Consider the following 21,892-nt stretch of genomic DNA (forward strand, 5'->3'; position numbering starts at 1 on the left):
CTCCACACTTTCACCAACACTTGTTATTTCTTGTCTTTTTGAAGATAGCCATTCTGACATGTGAATATCCCCATCTTTAATGAGAGAGAAAAGTTTATGAAGCTAAAAAAAAAAAATCTATTTGGTCCAGGATCTATGAAGTAATTTTTTATAGTAGACAGAAAATATTACATGTATTATGAAATGAAATAAAATGGAGATTGAATATAATTGGAATATATAGTTCATGACACAATTAGATAAAATATGTTTAAACTTATTGTATAACAGAATGAATTTAAAAGAAATCACTTAACATTTCAGTCTCTGGTTTCATCCAGTGGGTTTTGAAGAATCTGTTGGTCTATAAAATATTCCAGTTACATTAAAAAATTAACATCACTAACCAGTACTGCTTCATTCTTTGAGGGTGCTTTTATTTCTAGCTAATGAAATTTGGTAGGAATGAATATTACAAACAGCTGAAATAAATTGCTTACTTTTTTTAACACGTGCAAAAAAGCTCTATTTAGTAATCAATATATTTTTTACTGATCCTGTCTGTTTTGTGTTCATTTGACTCTCATTTAAGAGCAAAGAATTTTTGGACACTGGTTAGGGTGTGGAAGAGGTGAGCCCATTAAGAGAAAGTCTTCATCAATCCACTGTCCACATTATTCGATATTCTGATTTCAGGACATTCCAATAGTTGCCATTTCTATCATCACTCTTCATTCTTCACGGAAACAAAGACACAAAAAATAGGACCAGTTTATAGATACTTTAATTAATCATTGAAAAAAAGTGCTCCTTATCTTTGTTTTCTTGTTTTGTTTTTTGCATTGGCTCTGTAGTGTCCTTGCAAATTTTTACACCTGGAAATCACCACAATGGGATTCCAGATGGGAGAGGGCTTGTCTTTTCTTGCAAAGTGGGTGAAGGAAGATTTTGAAAGGAACGTTAGGAATGGCAAATCTTCATGATGTTAGCAAAAGGTATATTTGATGATCTGGATCTATAAATGGAGTCCTTTAAAACCATCACTATCCTCACACCCTTGAAAATTTGTGCTTCCTCCAGAGGTACTGTTTTGATGCCCATTTCTTTGCTTACAGCCAAAACAGTAGCAATGGAGCAAAGTGACAGACTAAACATAGTTTATGGGTAGAGTCCACAGGACTTGGTACTAAGTTTAATTGGGGTTAGAGTAAGGGAGAAGGAAGTGTCAAGGAAGACTGCACAGTAGAGCGGCTGTTTTTTGAGATGGAAGACCAAAGAAGATGGCCTTATAGCCTGTCTTTTTGTTTATCTTATTTTGTTTTAGACAGTTTGTTGACTGACATTTTATTGAGTTATGACTTGCAACTTTTTGGCTAAGTTTATCAAATAGTTGATTATTGGCACATAAGGTAACATTATTTCCAAAATGACTTTCTCTTTTAAAGTGATATCTTTCTTCATCCTTGGCACTCAAAATCTCTTAACAGCTTCTCAAAGACTCAAATTCATATTTAGATTTTACTGTGTGCCGTGCTGAATGAGTATATATGCAAGCTTATTAATATGAAGTGTTCAGTTTATTATTCTTATACACAGATTTAGCTATTGTTGACCGCAACGAATCTTTATACTGCATCTCTTATATGGCCCCTACCGAGAAATGTAAAAAAGGGACCCATGCGTCTTGTGCGCCTAGCTCAGTGACCCCCGCCTCCCTTCCTGCACCGTCAGCGTCTGGATGCCCTTCAGGGCCCTGGCGTCGCTGGGGTGGGAATCTCGCGGGAACCTTCCGCCTCCTCACCTGCTGATTCAGTTCCTGCGCTGCCCCCGCCCCATTCCCCCAGGATCCATTGCGCGGGCCTTGAGACCCCGCCCACTCGACGCCGCTGGGAGTCGGTGGGACCGTTACAGCCGGGAAGGGTTGGGGCGCGGCGCGGGCCGGCCGTCACTCCAACGTCCCTTCGGGTAGTCCTCACCTGGTGCCGGACCTTCACCGCTCGGCCCTAAGACGGGCCCAGGCGGCCCTCGGGCCACAGCGCGGCGGGTAAGGGCTGCGAGGACCCTCTTCCACACCCGCGGGGTGGCCGCGGGTTGACTGGAAACGGAGGGCCTTGCGGTTCCCCAGCTTGCGTGCCTCCGAAGGCCACCTTCGGTCTTGACCCCGCAGGAGGTCGTGGGGCACCACCGTGCACCAGCCAGCCTCCGGTCTGACAGCTGACCCTGCCCTCCAGGAGCTTTCCTTCGTGGCACAGGCTTTGATAGTTTCTCCTAATCAGACCAGGTGAGCTCACTTCTCTTCCTAGCTCATCGAGAGTTTGGTTTTTCCCCTAATAAGTGAGTAATGGAACTCTTTGAAAAAACATGATGATACCATTTGTTGTGTAATATATGTATATAGGCACAACACAAATATAGATGAGTATATATGTGATTTAATGTAGGTAAATATAATCTTAAAAGAAGTTAATATATTAAACTACATTAATAACATTCATAAATATACTTGTATTCATGGAATTAACTACACTAAGATATATATGTTTATGTATATATATCACGTATATATATTACACACATTACTGAATTTGACTTGCTAGGATATTTGCGTTTATGTTCATCAGCGTTGTTGTCTATATATATATATATATATTTTGTACAGTGTATTTGTTCTTTCTTGTCTGGTTTGGGAATCATTGCTATTTTAGTTTTAAGAATTGAGTTCAGTGGCTTTCCTTTATTGCTGAAAGAGTTTATATATTACAAGGGTTTTCTATTCTTTGTATGTTTGATAAAGCTCACCTGTAAAACTTCTGGCCTGGTATCTTACTTTTTTGGGGTAAGGGAGAGCCTTTTGTATACTGTTTCTTTTTTCTCCATCAGGTTTTAGTTTTACTGATCTTGATTATTGTTTGTTTTCTATTATATTAATTTCTCCTCCTTTGAGCTTGTTCATTTTCTAGTTCCCTTAATGAACATTTATTTATTTTCAGTCTTTAAAATACTAATGCATTTAATGCTCTTCTAAATTTTAATTTCTAAATTCTAAGAACTGCTATAGCTGCATCCACTAGTTTGAATATGTGATATTTTAATTGTTGGATGGTTCTAACTAGAGAGTAATTTCCGTTTTTATTTTCTTTTTAATCTATGGTGCTATTTCAAGTCTCAAACTGAAGGGTTTTAAAAGTGTATTTTTATTGTTGACTTATATTTGAACTATATTAGAAAATGTGGTCTGCATAATACTGTTAACTTGAAATTTATTAAGTCTTTAGTTACCTACGATGTGGTCAGTTTTTTAAAATGTTTTTATGTGATTTGAAAAGAAAGTAAATTCCCTATTTATTATGCACAGGGCTCTGTATGTATCTATTAGGTCAAGTCTGTTCATTGTGAGGGTCAAATCTTACGTATACTTGCTACTTTTTTTGTTCACTTGATCTATAAATCATTGAGATAGTTGTGTTAAAATATCTCACTATGACTATTTTTGTGAAATGTCTAGTGTTCTGTAATTCTGTCAGGTTTTGCCTTGTATATTTTGAGGCAGGGTTAGGTACATAAAAGTTATACGTGTTGTAGCTTTTTGATGGATTGCCCCTTCTATTATGTTGAGTCTCCATTTCTCCTTTTTAATGCTTTTCCTTTAAACTCTATTTTGTCTGATAGAAAATTGTTACACCAGTTTTCTTTTGATTACCATTGGCATGGTAAAGTTTTTTCTGTTCCTTTATTTTTTTTATTGTGGTAAAATTGCATAACATAAAATTTATCATTTTAACTATTTTAAGCCTGCATTTCAGTGGTATTAAGTACGTGCACATTGTTTGACCATCGTCACAGTTCATCTCCACAACTTTTCATCATCCTAAACTGAAATTCCATACTTACTAAACAATAAATCCTCCTTTACCTCCTCCCTCCAGCTCCTGATAACCACTCTGTCTCCATGAATTTGACTATTCTAGGAACCTGATATAAATGGAATCATACAATATTTGTCCTTTATGTTTGGCTTATTTTACTTAGCATGATGCCTTCCGGGTTCATCCATGTTGTAGCATGTATCAGAATATCATCTTATTAAGGTTGAATAATAATTCTACTGTATGTATATTCTACATTTTCTTTAACCATTTATCTGTTGATGGACATTTGGGTTATTTCTACTTTTTGGCTGTTGTGACTAATGCTGATATGAACACTGGTGTACAAATATCCGTTTGAATCACTGTTTTTGAGTCTTTTGGTTATATACCTAGAAGTGAATTGCTGAATCATGTAGTAATTCTATGTTTAATTTCTTGAGGAACTTCCATAACTGTTTTCCATAGCAGCTGCACCATTTTCCATTCTCACCAGCATTCATTTCTTTATTTTTAACTTTTTGATACGGTTTTGTTTTATGGATGTAGTTTGTAAGTGACAAATATAACTGGATTATCTACTTTGTCCAATCTGTCTTTTAATAAATGGGATGAATCCATTTACATTTTTGGGATTACTGAAGAAACAAGGCCAAATTTACTTCTGTGTTTTCCATATACCACACTTCCCCACTTCTGTTGGATTGATACCCTTCTTGTATCATCTGTACCCCTCTCATCCATCCATCTGTCTATCCATCTGTCTCTCTCTCTCTCTCTATCATTTTATGTATTATTTATTTTTCCACCTCTATTTAGGCCCCATAGATTATGTTTGTGTTATTATACTGTGTACCTTTAATATGTATTTGTTCATAAATTTTTCTGACAGAGTCAGTATTTTTAGTATTTGGTTCTGTTGACCATAACAAGGATCTTAAAGCACAATACTCATTGAACTTCTTCCCACCCAACCCTGTTATTGTTTTAGTATTTTAGTTTTAACTTTTAAAATGTAATCATTTATTATGTTTACTGATGTAATACATATTTTTAAAGTTGTTTTTTGGATAATCTTTTCTAATACAATGTTCTTTCTTATAAAAGACCACTTCTGTGACTGTTGAGGGTGTGATCCCTGGGTTTGTACTGAGGCCCACCACTTGTTTTGTGCCTTGATTCCCCACGTGGAGTTGGTATATAGTACTGGTTTACTCATGAAAAGTGGATTTAAGCTAATGCCTAACTCAGAGGGACTTTGTGAGGATTTAATAAGTGAATATATGTAACTATATATTTGTTTCCTATTATTGCTGGAATTACCACATTTAGTGGCTCAAAGCAACATAAATTTATTATCTTACATTTCTGAAGGTCGAAAGTCTAAAATGTGTGTGCTACATTCCTTTTGGAGGCTCGAGGGGAGAATGCATTTCCTCTCTTAGAACTGTTTTTGTAGCATCCCATAGTTTTGGTGTGTTGTAGTTCTATTTTTGTTTGTTTTAAGATATTTTTGATTTTCCTTTTGATTCTTGGTAGTTTCTTTGTTGGCATTTTTTTTTTTTCTTGCAGCACTTTGAATATGTCATCCCATTCTCTCCTGGCCTGCAAGGTTTCTTCTGGGAAGTCTCCTGATAGCCTTATGGGAGTTCTCTTATATGAGATGAGCTGTTTTCAAAATTCTGTTTGTCTTTGAGTTTTGACAGTTTTAATACAATATGTCTCAGTGAAATCCTCTTTGTGTTGCATCTGTATGGGGACTTACTGAACTTTATGAACCTGGTTGTTGGTGTGGTAAATTCCAACCATTATTTTTTAAAACAAACTTTCTATTCCTTTCTCTCTTCTTCTGGGACTCCCGTATGCTAATATTATTTTGCTTGATGGTCTCCTATAGCCCACATAGGCTTTCTTTATTTTTTTTCATTCTTCATCTCTTTTCTCCTCTGATTGGATAATTTAAGAAGATCTGTCATAGATTCTTTAGCTTGATCAAATTGGCTGTTGATACTCTTTATTGCATTTTCTTTTCATTTACTGTATTCTTTGGCTCCAGAATTTCTTGTGTGGTTCTTTTTTCAATGTTTTCTGTCTCTCTGTTGACCTCATTTCTTTTAGTTGTCTATCTGTATTATCTTGTAACTCACTGAACTTCCTTAAAACAATTATTTTGAATTCTTTGTGCAACAATTCATAGATCTCTATTTCTTTGGAGTCTGTTACTGGAAAATGACTGTGTTCCTTTGGTGGTGTCATGTTTCCTTGATTTTTTTTTTTGTGTGTTTCTTACAGTAGTCTTTGTTCGATGTCTGGGCATTTGAGGAGCAATCACCTCTTAAAAGACATTATGGACTGGTTTTGTTAGGGAAAGGCCACTTGTGGCAGGGTGCAAGGATGCTGGCTGAGTAGGGTGTGCTTGTTCAGGCTCCAGGGAAGGCCCCACAGCATAATCTACATGTAGCTCCATCAGTGAGGTCAGTAGTGGCATAGATTCTAGGGATTGTCAGCAGCCAAGGCTGCAAGTGTTTGCAGTGGTGGTGAGAACTGTTGGGAGTCTTTGATGGTAAAGTCTACTGAGGACCTCTTGATCCTTTTTTTCTCCCATGAGGGATGTTGTGGTCAAGGGGATCCCTCTTGGAGCAGAATCTGGCACCTGAGTGCTCTTGTATTGGTGATTGCACTGGTGTCTGATGGGCAGGCACTATTGGAGTGACAGAAGCTTTGGGGCCTGAGTAGCTGGTTAGCCCACATCAGTGGTTGCTCCGGGGTCTGAGGTGTGGATGCTTGCAGAGCAGCTGTGGAGCTGGGGCTTGGGTCGTGGACGCATGCAGAGCTGCCACAGAGATGGGGTCTGAAGTGTGGGCACGTGTGGGGCAGCTGGGGCTCTGGGATCCAGGGTGGGGGGATGGCAGCAGTGGTCTTGCGGCAGTGCAGCAGCAGCTCTCTTGAGGGGAGGTATACAACAGTATCTCTCCCTTTATGAGGATTCCGTGGCAGCGATGGCTGTTGGTTACTCAATGGCTAATGCTGCTGGTGTCCTCTGCAGAATAGGCCACTGGAGAATGATGGCACCTAGTGTGCAACTGATATTGATAGCTTATCTTCTTCTTTGTTCTTAGCCATATCCAGATTGTGTCATCTTAGCTAAGCCAGTCTCCCCAGGGATCCCTCTCTGTGTAGTTATTCTTTTTTTCCCTCTCTGTTGTGTTGCTGTAGGTTCCTAATTGGACTCTTGAGCCCACTTGGGGCTATTTTCATTCATGGATAGCTGTCTATTTTTTTTTTTCTGTAGGGGCACAAAAGCTGGTATCTCCTACCCTGCCATCTTGTTGATGTCCGGAGGGCTGCTGTAACCTTTATTATTTCCTTCTTTCTATTTTCTTTGGATTTATAAAATTTTACTTTTCTTAACATCTTAATTCAGATGTTTAATTTAGATAGTTTTATTCTTTTCTAGTATAAGCATTTAAGGCTTTATACCCATAAGTGCCTCTTTAGACACATTTCACAAGTTTTAATATTTAGTATCTTGGCATTTAATTCTTAATATTTTGAAATTTTATTATGATTCTTTCTTTGAGCCATTACTTATTTACACAGGTGTTTCTTAATTTCCAAACTTATGAGATTTCACTTTTTATCTTTATTTCTGATCTAATTGCATTGTGGTCATAGAATTTGGATCGTATGATGATAAATCATTTGAAATTTGTTGAGAGCTACATTATGACCCAGTAAGTGGTTAATTTTGAAAATATGCCATGTGTGCTTTAAAATGCATGTATCGTTCATTTCTTAAGTTGTATATACTATATATATTTGTTAAATCAAACTTTTAAATTAGATAGCTTAAAACCTGTATCCTTACTGGTTTTTTTTTTTTTTTTGGTGGTGGAGGGGGTTGGGCTGATTTAACTGAAATAAATTTAAATTTTGCATTATCATACTATATTAATTTGTTTTCCTTATAGTTCTGTCAGTGTTTGAATTATGTATTTTACATTACATATTTGCATTATATATTTTGAAGTTATGTTTAGATGGAAGTTCAGAACTGTTCTGTTTTCCTGGGAAATGAAGCTTTACTCATTATATAGTGATCTTTATATCTAGTGACTATGCCATAATACCTATTTTTTTCTGATATAAATATAGCTATAATATTTTTGTTGTTTAATAGTTGCCTGGCATATCTTCTTCATCTTCTTTACTTGAATCCTTTTTGTATCGCTATGTTTTAGAGATTTTAAATAGTATATAATTGGATTGTTTTCTGAGTTTTTCTATCTTTGTTCTCTTAGAGAATTTGGTTCATTTATATTGATTATAATATTCTTATGTTTCTATTTCTGCCACCTTGTTTTTGTGGTTACCATAGAAATGTTAGAATGTATACTTAACTTACCAAAGTATAAATTTAATCTGTTTTAATCTTTCTCTAGAAAATTCAAGGATTTTAAAACAATTTCATTTTGATCATCCCCCTCCTGACCTCTATGCTATTATTGTGTATTTTAATTCCATCTCGCTTTTAACCACACAAGAAATAATTAATTACTGTTAGATGCAGTTAGTATTTGTTTTGATTTATCCACACATTCATTACTTCTTTTGCTGATAATTGTTTCTTGCATCTTAGCTCTTTCATCTTGGGATCGTATTCCTTCTTTTTGAAGTCCTTTAGAATACTCTTTATGTATATCTGTTGATTTTTATTTGCCTGAAAACGTTTTGATTTTGCCTTCATTTTTGAAACATATTTCTGCCAGGTACAGTATTCTGCGTTGACGGTAATTTTTCCATAGCACATTGGAAATACTATGTCATTGCCATATATATAAATATTTTTTTTTCTATCAAGAAGCCCATTCTTAGTCTAATTGTTTTTCATTTAAAGTAACATAATCTGTCTTTGGCTACTGTTGTGATCTCTTTGTCTTTTACATTCTGCAGTTTTACACGTTGGAGGGGTGTGTGTGTGTGTACACACATGTGTGTACCCTTATATGTATATGTTAATCCTCTTTAAAATTTGCTCTGACTTGATTTTGTACTTAAATGAGTTTAATGTTCTTTTTATTTTCTTTATTACCATGTTTTTGCCTTTATTCCTGTGTTAGTTGAATTTATTATTGTGTACTTTTTACAAGAAGGACTCATAGGTGATATCTTTGTTGAATTTTGCATGTTTAAAATTGTTTGCTATCTTTATACTTACGTGAACACTTGGCTTTGTATAAAATTCTTAAGCCACTCTTTTTTCCCTGAGGAAATGTTCTGCATTTGATTGTTGCTGTGGAGAAGTGTGAGGTTAACTTGATATTTTCCACTTGTCTAATAGGAAAAAAAGAATTTTTTACACTGTTTGATTAAGAGTGAGATTGAACAATTTTTCTTATGTTTATTGGACGTTTGGTTGTAAGAATGATAGCATCAGAATTTATATTTCATGCCACTGCTAAGTTAAAGTGGATGTTGGGATTAACATATACTCTATTGTAGGGGCCGACAAATGATGGCTCATTGGTCAGATCTGGCCTGGACCTGTTTTTGTATGGTCCACAAGCTGAGAATGACTTTTGCAAAGGAACATCTGCAGCCAATTTGCTGATAGGTAACACTATCCCAATTAAGTCACATGTTATCCCCCTTGAAAGAATTCTGTTTTTCTCTTTAACAGATACATGTGTTTTTTTTTTTAATTGCACTGTTACTATTACCATATATTGAATTTCATCAATAAAACACTTGTGGATATTTGTTTTCTTTTTTCTTGTATGAATACCCATGTAATATCTTTGATTTTGCCTTCTGGTCCACAAGTCTAAAATATTTACTCTGACCTTTTTTTCAGAAAAATTCTGCTTCTACTCTATTGCAAATCCAAAGTGGATTTAATTCAGAGATGTTTTTTAATGTAGTGGGAATCTCTATTAAGACCTGTTTCTTCATCTTATTTCAATAATGGGGCCCAAAGTTGTAGTTTTCAGTTCTCAGTTACAATGCATGATCCTTTTATGACCATTCATACTCTTTGTGTCCTGTTTGGGACTCTTTCTGCACCATAAGTCTCATTACTAGGTAGACTGTCCTATGTTGATACAGTAGTTATCAGCTTCATATTTGATATAAAGATTTATATAATTTCTGTTTCAGTAAGAACTACTCTTGCCCCTGGCCTATTTCAGTCTGTCTTATTTGATTTGTCTGAAGCTTTTTCACTTGCCGGTTACAGCTTCTTCTGTCCTACATTGTTTCTAGGCTAGCATCTTGGCTTAAATTTTTTAGTTAGAGTATACTTCCATGCAGTGTATCATCGTTATTTGGAGACTTTCTGTATCTTGTTAGATTTCACTCAGTAATCAGAATGAGATGCTGTCTTTTTCATTTTTCAAAACCCATTTCCTTTTGTTCTATTCTTTCTGAGGAATTCTGGTAATATATGGATGTGGTCTTTTAGTATTTAGTGAATGGTGACATGAGTTCAACAGCTCGGGCTTCCAGTTTTGTTGACTTCCCTAAGTCCTTTGTGATTATTTTCCCTCTGGAGATGTTCTTAAGGTTTATTCTTATCTTTAGTATGGAATGTAACGAAAATTATAATTGTATGTACAGAAACCCATCAACGTAAGAAGGAAAAAATTGTCTTAGAGGGTAAGTTAGGCAATGTAGACTGCCCTGAGAAAGATAACTAGCATAGTGAAGGCTCTGGAAATTATACATAAGTAACACTTGAAGATAATGAGGGTATGAAATTAATAAGCCTATTGAGAAGTTGGGAACTATATATATAGTTTTGAAAACCAGTAGTTATAGCTGTGAAATCATCTTTTTATATTTAAAAAATAATGTGAATGTATTTTTTCAGCTTGTTATTTCATAGTTTTGTTCAGAAAAAAAATATGGATACATTCATACCCAATGATTCGACAACAGTAAGTCAAGACAGGAACAAGGAGGAAAGTAACACACAACCAAGGTAAAATAAGCTATAATAAAATTAAAATCTCAACAATATATGGCTAGTGGTAATCCATTCTGACAATGAAAAATGTGAAGTATTATATGAGAATTGAATGAGAATTCTGGAGTTTTGAAAACCTTAGTTTCTTAGGGAGTGAACCTTACAAGATAGGCAAATTAACACTGGCTTCTGGCTCCTTCCCCCAGACCAACTCTGAATATGACAAAAAAAATAAGAAGTTGATGGATATGAGAAATTAACCAACAACTGAGAAATCCCAGGAAGGCAAAAGGTGGTTAGCTCTAGGTGTGGCTTGTGGATATAAAATGGCAGCACAGAGCAGATGAAGAAAAGGTTGGAGAGATTCATGTGTTTTTCTGGTTTTTGTTTTTTCATAATTCTCTGGCAGGGTCAGCATAGACTCAGGAAAAAATAGTGGAGCTGAGAAAAAAAATTGAAAATATTATTGACTTCTATTTAAACATGATGGGTTGAACCCATGTTTTCTCCTTCCTAAAACCCTATTAAAATGATAGTAAGGAATAAACCTACAGGAGAATGAGAGATGAAACACAAGCAGTGGGAGATACTAGTGAAATTTTGGAGGCTTGAAAATAGATGAATAAATGATTACTAATTTAGTGGAGCAGAAAATATAAACCTAAGATGGCAGTGGGTGAAGCCCAGAAGCAGGCTGATTCATCCTCTGCCACCTCCTCCTTTCACCCCTACTCCCCTAGTACCCCAAACTCAGGAATTAAAGATATATACCTCTGAAAGTGGCAGTGAAGCTGAGACCAAAATCAGTAAGTTGAAAGTTTGTATAAGAAGGAGTTAGAACCTAAATCTCCTTCCTCACCTCTCACAGCCTATAGACTGTTTCTTCATTCCAACAGAAGAGATCCAAGATGCGGGGATACCAAGCACAGATGAGAGTAGATTACTGTACTTAAGGAGTTTTCTTCCTGTGCTTGACTTTGAGAAAGCTCACAGCCAAAAGCTAAAAAAATTATTCTCTGGGAAACTGACTAGCCAAAAGGAAAAATGTGCAGATAGTGACAGTTGGGAACATCCCAACAAATCCCCACATTATCCTAAAATGAAACCTACCAGTTGACAAACTCCACCAGTATATGAAGAGTTGTCTTATTGCTATTGTAGTGGTGACTCTGATGCATGACCAGACAATCCATGATCATTTGAAGACTGTTTGTAGCATGATAGAAATGCAGATAAATCAAAGAATCTTGGAGGAAATGCATAATGCAAGAAGAAGAAATTTCAACAACTACCACTGTGAACCTGTCATTAGATGATCAAGAGAGTTAACAGAAGAAACAGTTAACATTTAGAGAATAAAAAATATGGAGCATTTAGAGAAAGCTTTTGGAAATTAATTATATAATAGCAGAAATGAAGATTGAGAGAATAAGTTGAAAGATAAAGCTGAGGAAATTTTCCAGAAAGAAAGATGGAAAGATAGAGATAGAATACAGAGAAAATATAAGAAAAGGGATATATAGAAAGCAAAATAAGATGGTAGAAATCCCTGAAATGTCTGTAATAACAATAAATGCAAATACACTAAACTTTTTTTTTAATGTCAAACTGGACACAAAAAATAAAATGTATATGTGGAAATATCTTAGGATGCAAAAGGCTACAAATAGATGAAAAATAGAAAAACAGTTACACATTCTCTTCCAAGTCATATGAAACAATTGCAGTACTTCACCATGTAAGACCATAAAACTTGCTTTAACAAATTTTCAAAAAAATCAATATACATCACATACTCTAATTACATTAGAAATCAGTTATAAGAGGTTAACTAGAAGACCCCCGTACATTTGGAAATGAAACATAATACCTGAAAAACAAACACTTTTCTGAATAACTCATGGATGAAAGAGGGCCCCTAAAGGAAATTAGAAAAATCTTGGAACTGAATATAGTAAAAGAAAGAAAGAAAAGGAAGGAAAGAAAAAAGGAAGTGAGCTTAAACTACTGCGTTAACTATGTCACACATAAAAATTGTGTTTATGGAGAAAGTTATAGTCATAAAAACATATTAAGAAACAAAAAGGGCTGAAAAATTAATCAGCTAACAATCCACTTTACATAGTTAGCGGTAAAGTACTGAACGGAATAAACCCAAATAAAGTTGAAGGAAGGAGATAAAGATTATTAGAAATTAATGAAATAGAAATCAAAGATAAAATAGAGAAAATCAGCTAATTCAACAGTTGTCAGTAAAACTGACAACCCTTGGACAAGATCGACCATGAAGAAGAAAAAGAAGTCACAATTAGACAGTTAGGGTTGTGACATTGCATAGCTTCAGGAAGCACCATTCACAAGGTGTTCTCTTTATATATTGCCTCCTAAAACACAAACTCAGGGGGCTACAGTGTGAATGGTGTACCATTGAGTAGTGGTATGCAATAGTTTTGTAACCAATATTAGTTCAGAAGGGGGAGCTAAGTCCAGATCTGCAATTAAAAAGATGAGAAAATTAACTATTTTATAGTAATAAGTTGAAAACTTACACAAAATATAAAAATTTAAGAAAAATATAAATATACAAAATAGTCTCAGTAAGTAATAGAAAAGATGAACTATCTTTTTATTACTAAAATAGTTGAATTAGTAGTTATGAATCACTTACCATTCCCATACCTCTCCTTCCTCCACAGACCACACACATCAGGCCCAGAGAGATTGATAGGGTTTCTGAGTTTTTAATAGTTTTTGTTAGAACGCATTAGAATTCTGACAAAAACTCAAGAAACAGGTGAATCCAACCTTATACAACTTCTACAGAATAGAAAAGGAGAAAGTAGTCCTTAACTCAATTTATGAATGTAGTTTATACAATCCTCCAAATCAATTCCATTCATGATCTTAGGAAGAAAAATCCTAAATAAAATATTAACCTATAAATTAAAGCAGTGTATAAAAATGGATGATACATGAAGATCAAATTGAGTAGTTTATTTCAGAAATGCAAGGTTAAACATTAGAAAATCTATCAATGTTAATTACCATTAATAGATTAAAGGAAGAAAAGCATTTGATAAAATTCAATATCTCTTAATGATAAAAACTCTTAGCAAACTACTTGATTAAGGACATTTACCAAAACCTTATGCAAATAGCATATTTAATGATCAAGTGTTCAGAACATTCCTTTTAGATTCAGAAAAGTGACAAGAATGCTTGCTATTGACACTTCAATTCAACGTGCTATTGTAGGTCCTAAGGCAATAAGGCGAAAAAGAAGAAAAAAAAGACGAGGAAATGAAAGCCAAGAGGTTTGGAAGAGGAGAAACTGTAATCATTCGTAGACTGTCTACTAATAAAGTACAAAGGAATTTTCAAAGTTTTATAATTGATAAGTAAATTTAGCTAGATTAAAATCAGTATTTGTAAATGAATTGCTTTTCCATAGTATAGCAATAGATTGAAATGTAATTAAATCATACCTACCATTTTTAGTAGTAATGAAAAATAAGGTACCTAGAAAAAATTATTTTTAAAATGGTACGTTTGACCTTTATGAAGAACATTATAAAATTAAGTATAATTTTAATTATAAAATGTAATATAAAATATATATAGAAAAACAAAGGGCCAGGAATATGTAAGCACTTTTTAAGAAAAAGAAAATTTGGGGGTCTCAGCTTATAGCTGTCAAAACTATGATAATTAAAAACAGTGTGATATAGAAACTAGGAAAAGCAAATAAAAAATGAATCAGGGATGGATAATTTCATACATATTGAGTGTTGACAGACTTGGCGTTACAGATCAGTGAGAGAGATGGGGGTGTTCAGTAACGGTGCTGTGATGATTGTGTATCCTTATGGGGTGGGGACAGAAATTTGATTTGTCCTTAAACCAAAAATCAAGGATTTAGAACTTAATGTATGAATTGTAAGATTTGTGAAAACTTTAAGACTGTCAGTAAAAAGTATAAGAGAATTTTGTCATCTCCTTGGAGTAAAAGATTTCTTAAATAAGACATAACACAAATCGTAGAAAGATAGATAAATTAGATTATTTTAAAGTTGATAAACGGAAGTTCTTAAGACTTCATCAAGAAAGTGAAAAGGTAAGTCCAAACTAGAAGATACTTCCAAAACGCATAAAATGACAAGAGATTACTATCCAAAATGTGAAAAGAACTCCTAAACATTGCCAAGAAAATGGTAAACAATTCGGTTAAAAAAAAAAAAAAAAGAACAAAGGATTTGGATAGACATTTCAGTGAAAAGGCAACTGTTCAAGGTGTTTATAAACCAAATGGCACTCACAAAGTACTCAAAGAAAAAAGATTTAAGAATACTTAATAAAGCTATCCATGAACGAGTTCAAAGTACTTTGTCTTTGAAGGAAAAGTATTACCTTATTATTCATGTCATTAAGTATATTTGTTTATTATACCAGTGGGTATTTTTTCCACTGAAAAATACATGCAACGATTTCCAGAACCCTGAATTTTCCCTGCCTTGTAGAAGTATGGTGTATGGCTACAGGTCAATTGTAAGTAGTGATTTTGGATTCTGTTCTTATGAAAAGGTTTTTCAAACATTTATAAAGTATGCAGTTGGCTAACACAGGGTGAAAAGATTTTGGCTCTAATCCTGTTATGGGTTGGTGGTAGTTGTAGTTGTTTTATAAAGGAAGGTAACGTGGGTATTGAGTTTCAGAAAACAGTATTCTGACCTCACTGTGCCACTCACTTAATTGGGTAACATTTCTTTTTGTTGTTTTTTTGTTTTTTGATTATCATCATCAGTCATCCTACTTATCCTTAATAATGTATAACATTTCAGATAAAGCATTTATATGTGTCATGATAGAGGCAAAGGAAATGGGTAGCATTTCTTTACCTCTTAAAATTAGGTGATAATTCTTAAGTCCCTTTCAGCTTCAAAATTTCAGTAATAATATCAATTAGATCTATTTAGCATTTAAATAAACTCTCCATGTTTCAGATCTGCTTTTCAAAGTGCCTATCAAAAATTGACAGGATAGATACTTTGTTGTAAGATAAAGATTTAAAATTTAAGTTATAGGGAATTTTGATTACATCATCTTATTTTCTTTGTCATATTAGACTTTTAAAATACAAAGAAGAGCAAAATTACAAAGATGACATACCATCAGGGAATCGACCAGCAGAAAAGGAGACACAGAAATATAAAACATTTAGAACAACCTCTGTACCTTTGAAGTCAAAGAAAACAGAAGAAATTTATCAAGATTACAATCCAGGCATGTTGACTTATGTTTTTTTTTTATGGAGATGGAAATAAGCTTTCATAGTATTAATAAAACAAGTGAAATATATTGAAATACTACAGTCTACTTTCAAAATGCACGGTTTGGTACTTTACTAATTCCATTAGTCATGGCAACTAGTGAAAATACGAAGTTTGCCTTTTAAAGGGAACATAATCTAAGCTCTGATTGTGATAATAAAAATAACAGTGATATTGGGGCCACCACCAAGAACATCTAGCATTTCTATAGCAATTTTCAGTTCAGATCACTTTCCTGCATACCATCTCATTTTGTGTGTGTGTGTGAGGTAAAGACCCTAAAGAGGAGGGTCAGCATTCTTTTAAGTCCCCAGTGTCTTCTGGCTGTGTTCTGACTTTATTCATCTTGTCTACCAGTATTCTGATTACTTCTCCACATATCTCCATTTTTTCGGTCTACCTTCTTCCAATTCCAAATTCTACCATTTACATTTTTTTTGAACCACAACTTTCTTTTTTATCCAGCTCTGTTATATCCTCACTTTTATAAAGGTTACTCTTTGGTCTCCATTCTCGTCTTAATTTCTTTGTGGATCAGCCACTCTGTTACCAATATCTTCAACTCCATTTTCCTATTTCTTTCCTCTGCACCTGGATTAGCAAAACAAACTAATCAATAAAATTGTCAATTTTCCTTGCTTACTAACTTGGGTTGGTAAGTGTTTTTTTTGTAGAACACTTACACAATCACATCAATTAGTATTTTTTTCCTGATTCGTGGTCCCCAGCGTCAGTAAGGCACTCAGTGCTGCCTTGTGTCATTTTATGTCTCTTTTTAGCTTTCCTTCTAGTTACACACAAAATCTGTTTAATCTGTCACAATTTAACCATAAGCCTATCTTACTTGATTATGCCTCCCCTCCTACTTTATAAAACATAAAAATTGAAGATAGAGATAATCAAATGAAAACTTGCCTAACTTCTAGCTCCTCAGCCCCATCCACAGTACTTATCTCAGGGAGTAACTCTGCCTCCTCTCTTTGAAGGTTGTTCTCACCACATTAGTTTTGGAGCTCCTTTTTTGTCATGTCCCCAGGAACTTGAGGTCCATCCATTATCTTCTCTCTCGTCTTCCTTTCTACTGGTTCTTTTCTGTATGCACATAAATATGCGATAAGCTTAAAGCTTACCCATCTTAAAGAAAATAACTCAGAAATATCTTTGGTCCTGTGTTCCTTTCTTGTAATTCCCACTGTATGGTCAGACTTTTTGAAAGAGTTGCCTAGGCCTCCTGCCTCACTTCCTTCTGGTTCACTCCTCATCCTAGATTCTGCCTCCTCCATTCTACTGATAAGACTCTTTTTAAAGTCATCTATACCTCTGCATGGCTAATTCTTTATAAGAAGAATTGGTTTATAAATTTAAAAATCTTTGTTTTACCGAACTATTCTGTAATATTTTATTCTTTTGACCACTTATTTCCTTTCTTTACCCTTGACTTTTGAGGAAAAATATTCTCTTGGCTTTCTTTCTACTTTTTTAGCTGCTCTTTTTCACTCTTTTATGGATTCTTATTCCTTTGCCCTTTAAATGCTATTGTTTCTCAGGTGCTGTAGGTTCTGCCAGAATTAGGGTTTCTTTTCCTTTCTGGACTAGACCATAGTTTGATTATTTTTAATGATAATATATTTCCTCTTATATTCCTTATTAAATATACAGCCCTCTAATGACACCTGCACCCCAATGTTCATAGCAGCACTATTTACAATAGCCAAGACATGGAAACAGCCTAAATGTCCATCAACAGATGACTGAATAAAGAAGAAGTGGTATATTTATACAATGGAATACTATTCAGCTGTAAAAACTGACAACATAATGCCATTTGCAGCAACATGGATGTTCCTGGAGAATGTCATTCTAAGTGAAGTAAGCCAGAAAGAGAAAGAAAAATACCATATGAGATCACTCATATGTGGAATCTAAAAACAAACAAACAAAAACATAAATACAAAACAGAAACAGACTCATAGACATAGAATACAAACTTGTGGTTGCCAAGGGGATGGGGGGTGGGAAGGGACAGACTGGGATTTCAAAATGTAGAATAGATAAACAAGATTGTACTGTATAGCACGGGGAAATGTATACAAGATCTGGTGGTAGCTCACAGCGAGAAAGAATGTGATAATGAATATATGTATGTTCATGTATCACTGAAAAATTGTGCTCTACACTGGAATTTGACACAACATTGTAAAATGACTATAACTCAATAAAAAAATGTTAAAAATACACAGCCCCCTAAATATGGATGATACCTGAAATTTCCTATGCCTGAAGACAGATATGTTAGATTTCCTGAGGGGACTTGAGCTGCAGAACTTTCAGCCTTGATTGGGCAAGACTGTTTCTATGTTAAAACAGAGAGAGGGCCTGGGCTTTATAAGTGTTTGTAGGCCTGAAGGAATTCCCATCAGATGTCTTTTATGTTCCCTGGGAAATGTCATGAGATCAGTTGAAATAGAGAGATTGGAAGGTAAAGGTAGCAGATTTGAGGAGCATGGAGAAAATCTGAAATAGCCATTGAAGAGCCAGAAGAGCAAGTTAACCACACAATCATGAGATTGCAGGTTTATGTTAAGGGAGTGTTTATGGTTAATTAATGTGAATTTTAGTGGTTATTAATCTATCCATTTGCGGACGTTTCTTTGATAACACTGGCTGTAGGCACATAGGGCACACAGTCCAGTTCATGCAGGGCTGGTGTTTTGCCATATAGGTGAGTCCAAAAGAAAAGGAGAGTTTAGGATATTGGCATGAGTGTTGTTGGAGACAATATAACCTCAACTGGATAAAGAGAAAAATGAAAAAAAAAATAGAAAGTTGATGGATTGTGAGACAGTAATGGGGCAGTGAAGTGGAAGTACTGAAGAGATTAAAAAAACGGTGATATCGAGTGTATCAAGCAAGCTGGAAGGACAAAGGCCAATGATGACAAGCATTAGGATGTAATCTTGGGAGTGGTTATTTGAAGTGATCTAGAGATGAGAGAGGTCTAGAAATTGGAGGAGGGGAGCATGGTATCAGACAGGTCTTAATTCATGAATCCTTAAGTTTTCCAGAATGATGGCAAGTTTAGTATGGAGAAAGTAGTCTCTCTCTGGAGCCAGGATTCTAGATTGAGTGACCAGGCAATTGGTGGATGTCAGTGAAGAATGGAAGAATATGATGTAACAAAAAGGCATGAGCTTCAGAGGAGTGGGATTTTTTGTGTTTAAAGAGGGCAAGTTGTAATGATTTCAAAATGGTAAATGAGGAACAAGGAGGAAAACAAGCCACTTTCCAATCTTGAGGTACTTAGGGTATTGGGGTATTAATAACCACTGCTTGAGGGGGTTCAGTGTTAGGAAATAACTAGGTTTCAATTAAGGCAAGGAGGTGGGAGAAACTGTTATCTCACATAGACTTTCCACTGAAGCCCGTATTTTCTCCTTGTGATCTACCGAACAATCCTTCTGTCTTCCTGTCTTTTTCTCAGCCTTGTCCCCTACCCCACAATTAAAAACCTTACCGTCACTCAACATTTGATTCCTTGGAATGGAACAGGTATGTATTCCCCTCTGATTATACAAATGGGAGATTCTCTCTCTCTCTCCTGAATTAGAACTGTTGGCTGAAATAGAGCTTATTGGGCATTTCACTTGTACTTAATTTGTTTTGTTTGTGATTATTGTGTCTTATCCCATGCTTGATTATAGCTCATTACCTTATACTAAATGAATATTTGCTAAATCAATGAATAGAAAAAGTAAAATTTATTTCCTTTGAAAAGCCCTGTGTTCAGTAATTTCCCCATTCTTCTTCATGTTCAAAATTCACTAGTCAGGTAAGTCATAGAAGGAATGTGAGAAATAGGCCCTATGTTACTTTTCAGCATTTGTATCTAAACATTTTCTGGGCTCAGTTATTAAATGACATTTAATAAAAGGGTTTTTTGTATGTATTTATTTCACATAAGGATTCACATTTAAAAGATTTGTTATAATAATGAGATTATTAACATGTACCTCAGTAACCATGTGTAACATGTTACAGTAACCAGTAACCAGTAATTTAAACCTTTGAGGTGCTTACAGTAATAATTTTCAATTCAAAGGTGAGTAAAGTAAGGTGGACAAGTAATTAGACAATAAGTTACAGAACTGTGAGTGATAAAGGCTTGTAATTGAGCTTGGAACGAAGGCAGTTTGACTCAGAGTTAGTGCCCTTAAATACTGTAATGACATTATGATTGACTATATTGCTTGGTATATGAAATTACCAGGGTGTTATTATAGCTCATGTTGGTTATTCAGTTAATAATGGTTTTATTTTCAGACTTTCAGGATAGTAGAACTCAACAAGATATATGTGCTCCAGAACGGGTTCCCCATAAGAATAAAGAGAAATCAAAGGAAAAGGATCAAACTCATGCTTGTCCAGAAGTTAGAAAAGAAAGGCTCGTGTGGTATGATAGAACAGGTATGTGTATCACTGACCCAGCTTGTTTAGAAGGCACCTCACTTTAAAAAATTATTCTGTGGTTTTGTGTGCTTATGTTGGACACTGATTTTAGAAGAAACAGTCTTACTGAATTTTATGTTTGGTTGCCTATAGGATTGTAAAAACTTTAAAAATTGTTTTTGAAAACTTAAAATATCATTAGATTAAAAAATTGACAGAGACTGTTCAGTGACTACTTAATTGAGGAAAGTCCCTGAAGGTTATGGTATAGAACTATAGATAAAATAAAGTAGTATGGTTTTGTTTTATTCTGTAAAACTTGATGATATCATCATATTTAATAATTTTATGTTTTTGTCTAACTTGGAGTTTAAACCCCCAAATGAAGAATTGATTAAAACATATTTTCTTCCACTAACATTTTCCAGTTTGTACTTTCTCTACTTGAAATTTTTATTTGTATTAATATTTTAAATTTTATAGGAAAAAACAAACTTTTCTATTTTTCACTGAGATACCATGGTCCAAGGAAGACTTATCATGAAAGTATTGAAGCTTAAACTTCAGGGCCCCTGACTTATACAAACTTCATTAAAAAAAAAAACCAAAAACGAAAACTCAAATTATGAATGCCTCAGACTGGAAAAAATGCACATGAACGTGGTGGTGTTCATGCCTTGTCTAATCCTCTCCCCTTGAGTATGGGCAGGACTTGTGACTGCTTCTAACCAATAGAATATGGAAAAGGTCATAGGCTGTCACTCCTGTGATTTTATCACATTATGTAACACTCTATCCTGCTAGCAGACTCCTTCGAGAGTCTTTCCTCTAGTGACTTTGAAGTAAGCTGCTATGACTTCTATAGCCACGAGAAGATGGTTGGAGAAGATACATGATATGATTTCAAATTCTTGAATTAATTGAGACTTGGTTGTGACCTAACTTGTGATCTGTCCTGTTCCATGTACGCTAGAGAAAAATGTATATTCTGCTCCTTTTGGATAGAATGCTTTTTTTGCATCTATTAATTCAGTCTGATCTAATGTGTTATTTAAATCCAATGTTTTCTTACTGATTTTCTGTGTAGAAGATGTATCTATCCATTGATGCAGGTGGGGTCCTTTACTATTATATATTGCTTTCAATTTCTCCCTTTAATTTTGTTAATATTTTCCTTACATACCTTGGTGCTCCTCTGTGCATATACATTTATAAATGTTACATCTTCTTGCTGAATTGACCCCTTTATCATTATCTAATAACCTTTGTCTTTTATTACAGTCTTTGTTTTGAAGTCTGTTTTGTCTGAT

General features: G+C 34.7%; 1 protein-coding gene across 1 annotated transcript in view; it reads left to right on the plus strand.

Annotated features, from left to right (window-relative positions):
* The first annotated feature begins 10,713 nt into the window (after positions 1-10,713).
* Positions 10,714-21,892, plus strand: part of DNAH14 (dynein axonemal heavy chain 14) — a 259,076-nt gene continuing 247,897 nt past the window's right edge. Inside the window, exons 1-3 of the mRNA XM_074351453.1 lie at positions 10,714-10,824; positions 15,932-16,093; positions 20,473-20,600. Of these exons, the coding sequence (XP_074207554.1) occupies positions 10,748-10,824; positions 15,932-16,093; positions 20,473-20,600 (367 nt within the window). The 5' untranslated portion in view covers positions 10,714-10,747. The remainder of the gene's footprint in view (positions 10,825-15,931; positions 16,094-20,472; positions 20,601-21,892) is intronic.

The sequence above is a fragment of the Camelus bactrianus genome, chromosome 23 (genome assembly GCF_048773025.1).
Source record: "Camelus bactrianus isolate YW-2024 breed Bactrian camel chromosome 23, ASM4877302v1, whole genome shotgun sequence".
In the NCBI taxonomy this organism is placed as follows: domain Eukaryota; kingdom Metazoa; phylum Chordata; class Mammalia; order Artiodactyla; family Camelidae; genus Camelus; species Camelus bactrianus.